This window comes from Lolium rigidum, chromosome 5 (genome assembly GCF_022539505.1).
Source record: "Lolium rigidum isolate FL_2022 chromosome 5, APGP_CSIRO_Lrig_0.1, whole genome shotgun sequence".
NCBI lineage: Eukaryota > Viridiplantae > Streptophyta > Magnoliopsida > Poales > Poaceae > Lolium > Lolium rigidum.
In genome coordinates this window covers 42,957,515-42,971,173 of record NC_061512.1, presented here as the reverse complement: position 1 = coordinate 42,971,173, position 13,659 = coordinate 42,957,515, and the positions used below count along the sequence as shown (strand labels likewise).

The 13,659-nt window shown below is 43.4% G+C and overlaps 1 protein-coding gene across 1 annotated transcript; it reads left to right on the top strand.

Annotated features, from left to right (window-relative positions):
- The first annotated feature begins 1,724 nt into the window (after positions 1-1,724).
- Positions 1,725-2,243, top strand: LOC124655898 (E3 ubiquitin-protein ligase EL5-like). The gene has a single exon (XM_047194726.1). It carries the CDS (start codon positions 1,725-1,727, stop codon positions 2,241-2,243), a length of 519 nt encoding a protein of 172 aa, XP_047050682.1.
- Positions 2,244-13,659: the final 11,416 nt, after the last annotated feature.

The following is a 13,659-nucleotide window of genomic DNA, read 5'->3' as shown; positions in this document are numbered from 1 at the left end:
GTGATTAAATAAAACATTATATGTACTTAGTGTTTTTATTCTCTAATTTTTTGGTGAGTGTCATATGCGACAAACATGGCTTGTCATTTTCACCACGTGAAGCGATAATAACCTCAATGTGCACAGAGGTTTGTTTTCTTTGTTCAAGAAAAACTCATGTTTCTTATTTAATTTATTCCTTACACGATGTCATGCAACCGATCAAATTAAATCACATGGTATTTTTTACCTTTCTATGATCTAATCTATTCAGACCCATTTAACAAATGCTTATTCGGAATAATGAGTTAGCTTTGTGCACTGATAATCTATGTTTTCCACTACCATACAATTCTTGCCATTCGTAATATCTCTTTGTTGTCAACGGTTGCTATTGTCTAACATCCATGAAATGAAATGCTAACATGTTCGCAGGGAAAAAATTGTTGTCCAATACTTAACTTTCTAGCAAATAATCTCCATTGGATGTAGTAATGTTTCCAGCTAATGAGGAGCCATGAGATTATGCAGCTAACGGAATCAACAAGGGTGCAACATTTGCCTTCTACATCAACTTCTTCCAACAGTCGCTTTGTCGTCCTTGCGCTATCATGCTCTGTGGCCGTCTGCCCCTTTGTTGAAGGTGAGCCTGATAGGAACTCAACAGGGATTTTGGATCAACGCGATATGTTATTTTGAGTTGAGTAGATGGAAGCTCCAAAGGATAATCTTGGATGCTCATACAAGCTTATTCTCCTTTGAAGTGCAATGTAAAATTGGATGCTCATACATGCTTATTCTATATAGGAAAGAACAAAGTGTATTGCAAAGAGAGGCACTCTATATTTTTTATTGACTTGCATTTTGTGTTATTGTTTAAGATTGTTGCACTTTTCAGGGTTAGTTTAGTATCAACAAAATTATTCTTATTATTAACGTGTTTACATAAAAGTTTAATGTGTTTACATAAAATTGTTGCTAACTGTTTTAAGCAAAAGTGACTAACATGGTTGAAATTTGCTAGACTGCACACTATAGAAATGACGGATGTGTAAAAAGAGATAAAGAACACACATGGTTGGTCATTGGAGGGGTTAAGAGTGATTAGGAGGAAGGATAAAAATATCAAAGTATAGTGTTGGGTCGAATACTATAATTCATCGTACTCGTATTTATATCCTGTAGTAAAAAAGAAATCACCTCTCTTTATGTTTTGTTTTCCCGTGGCAACGCACGGGCATTTGTGCTAGTGAATAAAACAATAGTCCCACTAATAACCCAGTGTCCACGTTGGCTGCCGACCAGAATCCTCATCTGAAAACAACCAAAAGGGTCAATATGCATTTCTGTCCGATCAAGTCAAGGAAGATCTCGCATTCCTTGCCTACTTAAGCATCTTGTCCCTTCGTCATTACTAATTATTTACTCGATTCATTAGGAGACGCGCTTAAATCTTTCCTTATTACATGCCACAACGGCCATTCTTTGCTGACGAAGATGTGCGTGCTCGTTTTCTTGTCAAATCAAAGCTAAAAAGTCGTCAGAGAAAAGGTCACAGGAATATGAATATCTCGACATGAATCCTTCTACTAGTACGCAGGATCAAGCAAGGAATGTATGTATAGGTGGCACGGCCGGTGAGATTGCCAGACAAACCGTCAGGCGGCCGACTAGCGCGATGTCAACTCGGAGAATGTATATATAGGTGGCACGCTGAGGTTGTCCTGAAGGTGCTTGCTGCGACAATGTCCGGCGACAGCGTGCTAATCGGAGCCTCCATGGCCGTGCTCGTCGTGCTCTCCCTCCTCGCCTTCTTCTGCTCCACCCGGCGCCGCGCGGTGCACACCTCGTCGTCGCAGCGGAGCGTCGTCGACGACGTGGAGCAAGGGCGCCGTCCGTGTGACGACGCCGCCGCGGGGCTCGACGAGGCCGTCCTGGCCGCATACCCGACGACGGTGTACTCCTCGTCGAGCCGGGGGGACAGCACCGGTGAGCGGAGCAAGGAGGAGGCGGGCGACAGCACGCGGTGCGCGGTGTGCCTGGCGGACTACGCGGACGGCGACGAGCTCCGGCTGCTGCCGGGGTGCCGGCACTCGTTCCACCGGCAGTGCGTCGACGACTGGCTGCGGCGCCGGCCCAGCTGCCCGCTATGCAGGTCCTCGCCGCCGTCGACCATGCACCAGCTAGCGACCGATTCTTCAACCGTCACGGCGTCAGCGTGCGTGCGTGCAAATGCATGCACCCAGCCAAGTGAAGCGAGATAGCCTGTCGGAGTGCAGACGATGCACCGAGTTTGGAACTTTGGATTGGATACATGTACTTGTAGTCTTTTACAAACTTAATTGTTTTACGTCTAATTTTTGTAGGTACTAGTAGGATTTTAGCCCGGCTATATATAAATATATTCCCAAATGGACAACAAGGTTAATTAGTCGAAGCTGGGAAACCAACACATGTAGCCCCAGACGGAAAATAAATTAAGCTCCCGACGTGGCCGCCATTACTTGTCTTGCTGAGTGTTTTCGACCTGTTCCTTCAGTTTGGCAATGAGGATGCACTCCTGATCTTGGCTTCTGCTCACCAGTATACACTCTGTAAAACCTAGCAGTAGCTTTGTAGGATAAAATTATGGAATTTGCTATGTCTCAGTCAAATGAGATTTTTTGGAGTCTCAATAATTTTTAAAAAGTGATTTAATATAAAAATGTAAGCGGAACGAGTCACACTTTTCTCTCAACTATAATTGCACTTTTCTCGGATGAAAATCTCAATTGAATGAGATATAGACGAACCCTATAAATATTCTAGTAGAAAAAGGACCTTTTTAAAGTGGTGTGACACTTTATTAATCTCAAAAATCATCCGCCACCGTTCAGGGCGCTCATCCCCCGCCGTTACTATGTCCAACTGAACGAGAACAACTTGCACATGCCCATCGTTTCACCGGCGTTCCAGGCCGGCTTGAGGGAGTGGATCAAGATCCCTCTACCGCCGCCGTTACTATCCTCCCGAGTGCCTCACCCTCACATTGGCCATGCCCCCCACCTGTTCGATCTTTTGCCAAATATGTAGCTGTCACGGCCTGTCACGGCCGCTCCCTCGCCCGCATCGAGTGCCTGCATGCACAAGCAAGTTAACCATCCACCTGCTGGCTTGCCGGTAGGCCTAGTTTAGCCACTCGGCTTGTATGCTGGCCGGGACGTCTAGCTTGGCCTCTCTCCATGGTGTCCGTCGAGTCTCCGCGCTGTTTCCACCCAGGCATGTCGGCGACCATCCGGGTCAACCTTCGTCCATCCCACTAGAAGACCGAGCTCGATTTCCCTAGGTCGCAGTAGTTGATGTGAAGTTCGTACTGCATCCGTTGTTCATAGCAAGTTGTAGTTGTTTTGTACCTAAAATTATGTCATCTATAAAGACTACTAATCAAGCCTGTGCACATGCATGCAAACCTCCAAGTGAAGTTCATGAATGAAAAATGTATTATCAAATAAATGCTAGCACCTAAGTTGAACGCGACCTCCGCTAGTTGCGAAAAGATTATTTTCCAGATCAACGAAGTGGTGGTGAGGAGAAACACTTATTAATCTAAGTATAAGCGGAAATTCAATTCGGCTCCCGGGTGCGTATGCTCCCTCTACCAAAAAAACATATTTCGAAATGTTAAAAAATTTGGATAAAAAATTCTACATGTACATCTCCATAATGTATGTGCATTCGCTAAGTTTCACGAAAAACCAATATTTTTTGTGGTCTATGTAAAAAGGAGAAACTTTATCTTGTGAAAAGCATTATTTTTAGCACTGAATTTTATCTTTTTTACACACGTCACATGATAAGTCGATTTTTTATGAAACAACTTTCTAAGCGCGTAGCACGTGAAGATGTACGTACAAATTTTTTGTTTCAATTTTTTTGAAATTTAAAATGTACATAAGATGCATTTCAAAATATAGGGAGCATACGCACCCATGTTCCAAAACACCACTCCCAAGTATAAGTCGGTCCACTAAACCTCAAATCAAAGAGCCCACATTGTTTAAATAGCGAAAAACATTCATACGAGAGCGATTAACAGTCGGATAGCTTTTTTTTCATACCATACGAAAGCTCGTAGATATCTCCAATGCATAACATTGAAATGGTGTAATTATGTTAAACAAAAGAGGCCACTTGGCTCCATATCTGACTAGTCTGACGATGATAGGGATCACCATACATGCAAATAAGCCCAAACTTCAGATTACTAGTACTATTGATAACGCTAGCTAAGATGACATGGAAAGTAGCAGCATGAACCGAAACCTGAAGATCTTCGGTCCATATTAACGAAAGCCCGCCCAAAGGCCTCTGTGAAGGATTTTATTCCAGAGAAGAAGACTATCTCTGAGCTTTTGTCGAGTTGATCATCCTGGCAAGATATTCCGTCTTGGCAGTAGCTGTTGGAGAATTAGACACACTTTTCATGATTAATTCCAGAATATAAAACATGATGACAACAACTACTGACATGTGAAACTTGAACATACTAGATGCATTAATCAACATGAGTAGCAGCAGCAGCGCAAACGGTAAAGCATCCATCGCTAAACAGATCGAGATATGTCGCACGTACCGATTTGGTGGAGGTGGCAGTGGAGGTGTAGCAGATGATGTTGTTGTCGATGACAACGTTGTTGACGACAGGGACGACGGGTCGAAGTAGACGGCGTTGAAGATGACGGTAGAAAGAACTGCCCGACTTGGACGGCAGGCGTCCCGTGATGAAGAGCTTGAGAAGTCGCGCAGAGCGCTTCCCAAAAACCTAATTCTCCCTCTCCCGTACAGGAACGCAAGGACGGGCGGTTCCGGAGACCTGCTCTCCCGTTCGTCGATGCACGTCGGCGCTGGATGGATTAGGCTACGATGACGGCGCAAGCAGAGAGAGGTGGATAAACCCTAACTCATGCAAGCAGAGAGATGTGGATAAATCCTAACTCGTGTATTAGATGTGTTTCTGCGGTAGCCGGACAAGAGATTATATAGGCTCAGGAAACCCTAGGCACGCACGTTTCGAGTCGGTTACAGATAGACTGCGACACGTTCGTCTAGGACTCTGTTCGTTTTCCTGAGCTGCAAAAAGTAAGAAAAGTCTCGGCTCAATCCACTCACCAAGAGCGCGACGCGCGTTGCGTCGAGCGAGGAGGAGGAGCGCGCGTGAACCACTCCTCTTCTCACTCACTTACTAGTGGTGGAACAACCCACTTTATAAGATGGTTTAACTTCCTCCCAACTTTCCATGTGGAACTAAACTTTCCACTTGTTGCCACTCCCTAGTGAGCTACCACCCACTTGGGCTCAAACTCACATGGGCTGCTACAATGTAGGCTTTGAGATTTATAGGGAAATCTAGAATCTAATGTAGGCCACTAAGAGAGGAACCAATATTTCAATCGTAACAAGATCCTTGCCGCGTACCATAGGAGTTCCAACTAATGGCCTTCATGTCGCCTATGGTATTTTCCACCTTGGCGCCCCGCATCATCAGCTGCGGAGGCCTCTGCCGGAGTTAGCAGCTACTCAACGATCTCCTCCCCTGCTTCTCCCTCCTACCGACTTCCTTTCCAGAAAAGAATTTTGGAGGACGTGGGCATAGCCTAGTGGTTGGGGTCGCAGTGGCACACCCCAACAACCAGAGTTCGAATCCTGTCAGGAACGAATTTCTGGAATTCTCACGCTGAGGTCCCGCTTCTACTATATCATTTAGTGTCTAGTTCCTCCTAGCACTAATTCATTTTTTTTTCAGAAAGTAATTTTGCCACTAGAGTCGCTCTTATACGGCCGCACACACGTCAGCGGGTCAGCCATGCATGTTTATCATCACGACGTCATGGTAAGGAGAAATAACGTTGTACCGAACGACGCAAACTTAGCATCACGCGTTTGCACATTATGCCATCACCAATGGAACATTCCCCAGCTCAGCCATTGATGTCTACGGGAGCTTCTATTCTTGTAGACAGTGTTGGGCCTCCAAGAGCAGAGGTTTGTAGAACAGCAGCAAGTTTCCCTTAAGTGGATCACCCAAGGTTTATCGATCTCAGGGAGGAAGAGGTCAAAGATATCCCTCTCATGCAACCACTGCAACCATAAAGCAAGAAGTCGCTTGTGTCCCCAACACACCTAATAGGTGCACTAGTTCGGCGAAGGGATAGTGAAATACGGGCGGGATGAAGAAGCAGTAGCAACGGCACCAGAACAGTGCTTTGCCCGGGACGGTAAACAAGCGATAGTAACGCAGCGGTAGTAACGCGATAAAACGAGTAAACAAGCGGCGATAGCGATATTTAGGAACAAGGCCTAGGGATTACACTTTCACTAGTGGACACTCTCAACATTGATCACATAACAGAATAGATAAATGCATACTCTACACTTTTGTTGGATGATGAACACATTGCGTAGGATTACACGAACCCTCAATGCCGGAGTTAACAAGCTCCACAATAATGCTCATATTTTAGTAACCTTTAGTGTAAGATAGATCAAAAGACTAAACCAAGTACTAGCATAGCATGCACACTTGTCACCTTCATGCATATGTAGGAGGAATAGATCACATCAATATTATCATAGCAATAGTTAACTTCTCAATCTACAAGAGATCATGATCATAGCATAAACCAAGTACTAACACGGTACACACTTTGTCACCTTTGCACACGTGCGGGAGGAATAAAACTACTTTAATAACACATCACTAGAGTAGCACATAGATAAATTGTGATACAAACACATTGCAATCATAAAGAGATATAAATAAGCACCTCACTATGCCATTCAACGGTGAATAAGTATTCGTGAAATATGGCCTAAGAGACCCACACGGTGCACATACTGTCACCTTTACACACGTGGGACAAGGAGTCTCCGGAGATCACATAAGTAAAACTCACTTGACTAGCATAATGACATCTAGATTACAAGCATCATCATATGAATCTCAATCATGTAAGGCAGCTCATGAGATTATTGTATTGAAGCACATAGGAGAGAGATGAACCACATAGCTACCGGTACAGCCCCGAGCCTCGATGGAGAACTACTCCCTCCTCATGGGAGCAGCAGCGGTGATGAAGATGGCGGTGGAGATGGCAGCGGTGTCGATGGAGAAGCCTTCCAGGGGCACTTCCCCGCTCCGGCAGGGTGCCGGAACAGAGACTCCTGTCCCCCAGATCTTGGCTTCGCGATGGCGGCGGCTGCTGGAAGGTTTACGTGGTTTTCGTCGAACGCCCCGAGGTTTTTAGGTCGGGGGCTTTATATAGGCGGAGAGGCGGCGCGGGAGGGCTTACAGGGGGCCCACACCCTAGGGGCGCCCCCCCTTGGCCGCGCCGGGGTGTGGTGTGGTGGCCCTGCCCCCTTCTCCGGCGGTTCTCGTGTGTTCGGATGCTTCCGGGTAAAATAGGAACACAGGCGTTGATTTCGTCCGATTCCGAGAATATTTCGTTACTAGGATTTACGAAACCAAAAACAGCGAGAAAACGAGAGCGGCACTTCGGCATCTTGTTAATAGGTTAGTTCCAGAAAATGCACGAATATGACATAAAGTGTGCATATAACATGTAGATAACATCAATAATGTGGCATGGAACACAAGAAATTATCGATACGTTGGAGACGTATCAGCATCCCCAAGCTTAGTTATGCTCGTCCCGAGCAGGTAAAACGATAACAAAGATAATTTCGGAGTGACATGCCATCATAAACTTGATCATACTATTTGTAAAGCATATGTAGTGAATGCAGCGATCAAAACAATGTATATGACATGGGTAAACAACTGAATCATAAAGCAAAGACTTTTCATGAATAGCACTTCAAGACAAGCATCAATAAGTCTTGCATAAGAGTTAACTCATAAAGTAATAATTCAAAGTAAAGGTATTGAAGCAACACAAAGGAAGATGAAGTTTTAGCGGTTGCTTTCAACTTATAACATGTATATCTCATGGATAATTGTCAATGCAAAGCAATATAACAAATGCAATATGCAAATATGTAAGAATCAATGCACGAGTTCACACAAGTGTTTGCTTCTTGAGATGGAGAGAAATAGGTGAGCTGACTCAACAATGAAAGTAAAAGAATGGTCCTCCATAGAGGAAAAGCATCGATTGCTATATTTGTGCTAGAGCTTTGATTTTGAAAACATGAAACAATTTTGTCAACGGTAGTAATAAAGCATATGCATCATGTAAATTATATCTTATAAGTTGCAAGCCTCATGCATAGTGTACCAATAGTGCCCGCACCTTGTCCTAATTAGCTTGGACTACACGGATTATCACCGCAATACATATGCTTTAACCAAGTTTCACAAAGGGGTACCTCTATGCCGCTCGTACAAAGGTCTAAGGAGAAAGCTCGCATTTGGATTTCTCGCTTTTGATTATTCTCAACTTAGACATCCATACCGGGACAACATAGACAACGAGATAATGGACTCCTCTTTTAATGCTTTAAGCATTTGACAACAATTAATTCTTTTCTCATTAGAGACTTGAGGATGTTTGTCCAAAACTGAAACTTCCACCATGGATCATGGCTTTAGTTAGCGGCCCAATGTTCTTCTCTCACAATATGCATGCTCAAACCATTCAACTCAGTGTAGATCGCCCTTACTTCAGACAAGACGAACATGCATAGCAACTCACATGAAATTCAACAATGAGTTGATGGCGTTCCCCAGTAAACATGGTTATCGCACAACAGGCAACTTAATAAGAGATAAAGTGCATAATTACATATTCAATACCACAATAGTTTTTAAGCTATTTGTCCCATGAGCTATATATTGCAAAGGTGAATCATGGAATTTTAAAGGTAGCACTCAAGCAATTTACTTTGGAATGGCGGGAAAATACCATGTAGTATAGGTAGATATGGTGGACACAAATGGCATAGTGGTTGGCTCAAGTATTTTGGATGCATGAGAAGTATTCCCTCTCGATACAAGGTTTAGGCTAGCAAGGCTTATTTGAAACAAACACAAGGATGAACTGGTGCAGCAAAACTCACATAAAAGACATATTGAAAACATTATAAGACTCTACACCGTCTTCCTTGTTGTTCAAAACTCAATACTAGAAATTATCTAGACTTTAGAGAGACCAATTATGCAAACCAAATTTTAGCATGCTCTATGTATTCTTCACTAATAGGTACAAAGCATATGATGCAAGAGCTTAAACATGAGCACAACAATTGCCAAGTATCACATTACCCAAGACATTATAGCAAATTACTACATGTATCATTTTCCAATTCCAACCATATAACAATTTAACGAAGAGGAAACTTCGCCATGAATATTATGAGCTAAGAACACATGTGTTCATATGAACCAGCGGAGCGTGTCTCTCTCCCACACAAGCATGAATTTATTCAGAGAATGAAAATAACAAAACAAAAACAAAAGCACACAGACGCTCCAAGTAAAGTACATAAGATGTGGCCGAATAAAAATATAGTTTCAGGGGAGGAACCTGATAATGTTGTCGATGAAGAAGGGGATGCCTTGGGCATCCCCAAGCTTAGACGCTTGAGTCTTCTTAAAATATGCAGGGGTGAACCACGGGGCATCCCCAAGCTTAGAGCTTTCACTCTTCTTGATCATAGTATATCATCCTCCTCTCTTGACCCTTGAAAACTTCCTCCACACCAAACTCGAAACAACTCATTAGAGGGTTAGTGGACAATAAAAATTAACATGTTCAGAGGTGACACAATCATTCTTAACACTTTTGGACATTGCATAAAGCTACTGGACATTAATGGAACAAAAAAATTCATCCAACATAGCAAAAGAGGCAATGCGAAATAAAAGGCAGAATCTGTCAAAACAGAACAGTCCGTAAAGATGGATTTTATTAGGCCACCAGACTTGCTCAAACGAAAATGCTCAAATTGAATGAAAGTTGCGTACATATCTGAGGATCATGCTCGTAAATTGGCGTAATTTTCTGAGCTACCTACAGGGAGATAGACCCAGATTCGTGACAGCAATGAAATGCTGGAACTTGCGAGTAATCCAAATCTAGTACTTACTTTTCTATCAAAGACTTTACTTGGCACAACAAAACATTAAACTAAGATAAGGAGAGGTTGCTACAGTAGTAAACAACTTCCAAGACACAAATATAAAACAAAGTACTGTAGCAAAATAACACATGAGTTATCTCCCAAGAAGTTCTTTCTTTATAGCCATTAAGATGGGCTCAGCAGTTTTAATGTTGCGCTCGCAGGAAATAGTATCTGGAGCAAAAAGAGAGCATCAAGAAGCAAATCCAAAACACATTTAAGTGTAACATGCTTCCTATGCATAGGAATCTTGTAAATAAACAAGTTCATGAAGAGCAAAGTAACAAGCATAGGAAGATAAAACAAGTGTAGCTTCAAAAATTTCAGCACATAGAGAGGCATTTTAGTAACATGAAAATTTCTACAACCATATTTTCCTCTCTCATAATAACTTTCAGTAGCAACATGAGCAAACTCAACAATATAACTATCACATAAAGCATTCTTATCATGAGTCTCATGCATAAAATTATTACTCTCCACATAAGCATAATCAATTTTATTAGTTGTAGTGGGAGCAAATTCAACAAAGTAGCTATCATTATTATTCTCATCAAGTGTAGGAGGCATAGTATAATCACAGAAAATTTTCTCCTCAATGCTTGGGGGACTAAAAATATCATGAAAACCAGCTTCCCCAAGCTTAGAACTTTCTATATCATTATCAAGAATGGTGTTCAAAGCGTTCATACTAATATTACTACCGGCATGCAAATAAGATTTCATAGGTTTTTTAATTTTCGCATCAAACAATCCATGTTTTAAATCAGGAAATAGAATAAGAAGCTCACTCTTGTACATTATGCCAAACTAGTGTAAACAAGAAACAAAAAGATGCAATTGCAGGATCTAAAGGAAATAGCTTCGAGCACACACACAACGGCGCCGAGAAAAATACTTTACTCGAGACCGTAGTATGAGAGCCTTTTACCTTTCCTCCCCGGCAACGGCGCCAGAAAAGTGCTTGATGTCTACGGGAGCTTCTATTCTTGTAGACAGTGTTGGGCCTCCAAGAGCAGAGGTTTGTAGAACAGCGGCAAGTTTCCCTTAAGTGGATCACCCAAGGTTTATCGATCTCAGGGAGGAAGAGGTCAAAGATATCCCTCTCATGCAACCCTGCAACCACAAAGCAAGAAGTCTCTTGTGTCCCCAACACACCTAATAGGTGCACTAGTTCGGCGAAGAGATAGTGAAATACGAGTGGTATGAATAAGTAGTAGCAACGGCACCGAACGAGTGCTTTGCCCAGGACGATAAACAAGCGTAGTAATGCTATGACGGTAGTAACGCGATGAAAGCAGTAAACAAGCGGCGATAGCGATATTTAGGAACAAGGCCTAGGGATTACACTTTCACTAGTGGACACTCTCAACATTGATCACATAACGAGAATAGATAAATGCATACTCTACACTTTTGTTGGATGATGAACACATTGCGTAGGATTACACGAACCCTCAATGCCGGAGTTAACAAGCTCCACAATAATGCTCATATTTTAGTAACCTTTAGTGTAAGATAGATCAAAAGACTAAACCAAGTACTAGCATAGCATGCACACTGTCACCTTCATGCATATGTAGGAGGAATAGATCACATCAATATTATCATAGCAATAGTTAACTTCTCAATCTACAAGAGATCATGATCATAGCATAAACCAAGTACTAACACGGTGCACACACTGTCACCTTTGCACACGTGCGGGAGGAATAAAACTACTTTAATAACACATCACTAGAGTAGCACATAGATAAATTGTGATACAAACACATTGCAATCATAAAGAGATATAAATAAGCACCTCACTATGCCATTCAACGGTGAATAGGTATTACGTGAAATATGGCCTAAGAGACCCACACGGTGCACACACTTGTCACCTTTACACACGTGGGACAAGGAGTCTCCGGAGATCACATAAGTAAAACTCACTTGACTAGCATAATGACATCTAGATTACAAGCATCATCATATGAATCTCAATCATGTAAGGCAGCTCATGAGATTATTGTATTGAAGCACATAGGAGAGAGATGAACCACATAGCTACCGGTACAGCCCCGAGCCTCGATGGAGAACTACTCCCTCCTCATGGGAGCAGCAGCGGTGATGAAGATGGCGGTGGAGATGGCAGCGGTGTCGATGGAGAAGCCTTCGGGGGCACTTCCCCGCTCCGGCAGGGTGCCGGAACGGAGACTCCTGTCCCCCGGATCTTGGCTTCGCGATGGCGGCGGCTGCGGAAGGTTTACGTGGTTTTCGTCGAACGCCCGAGGTTTTTAGGTCGGGGGCTTTATATAGGCGGAGAGGCGGCGCGGGAGAGGGCTTACGGGGGCCCACACCCTAGGGGCGCGCCCCTTGGCCGTGCCGGGTGTGGTGTGGTGGCCCTGCCCCCTTCTCTGGCGGTTCTCGTGTGTTCTGGATGCTTCCGGGTAAAATAGGAACACAGGCGTTGATTTCGTCCGATTCCGAGAATATTTCGTTACTAGGATTTACGAAACCAAAAACAGCGGAAAACAGGAACGGCACTTCGGCATCTTGTTAATAGGTTAGTTCCAGAAAATGCACGAATATGACATAAAGTGTGCATATAACATGTAGATAACATCAATAATGTGGCATGGAACACAAGAAATTATCGATACGTTGGAGACGTATCAGCCATCTGTAGCGGCACGACATAACCGGTCATGTCGCGTTTGCATTGGTCCACACGGGTCGAAGGATCAGGCCTCACTAGTAGAAAATATGGCTTATGTTTGGAGCTGTTCAGAGCTTTAGCACTGTTTGTGCTACGAACCCAGACTAAAGGTGCATTAGCACCGGTTCGAGCGGCGAGGACTTTAGCACCGGTTCATGCCACGAACCGGTGCCAAAGGGTTGGTGCCAAAGGGTTCGTGCGGGACCTTTAGCACCGGTTCGTGCGGGATCTTTAGCACCGGTTCGTGCCACGAACCGGTGCCAAAGGGTTGGCGTCAGCCGCGTGACCTTTAGCACCGGTTCGTGGCACGAACCGGTGTAAAAGGTCTACCCTTTAGCACTGGTTCATGGCACGAACCGATGTAAAAGGTTTTTTGCTCGCCTTTTTTAGCTTTGTAAAATACAAAAGAACATGACCGAAAATTCAAAAAATAAAATCTTTTGAGATTCTTGTATGTTACTGTCAACACCCGGATTTTTAAGTCCAGATGCCTGTTATGCCATACATCGCAATCCCAGGAATATTGTTGTTGCGAGACATAACAGTTGAATATCACAAGTCATCATTCATTACATACCATAGTCGTCTTACAAATAGATCACATGATCCAATATTACAATAATAGTTGAACTATTGTTTCAACACACATCACAAATACATAGCGGAAGCGTAGATAGAAGGGGACTCTATAGTCCACAGGCCAACGCTTGACGTCAGGAGTAGTCCTAGTTGTCGTAGAGCGTCCCGCTGTCCATCCTCTTCGTATCTTTGTTCCTCTTCATAGTCCGGCCATTTGAATAGCCGGGGACAAAGCCGTGAGTACTTTAAAGTACTCGCAAACTAATACTAATGTAAGTACTAAC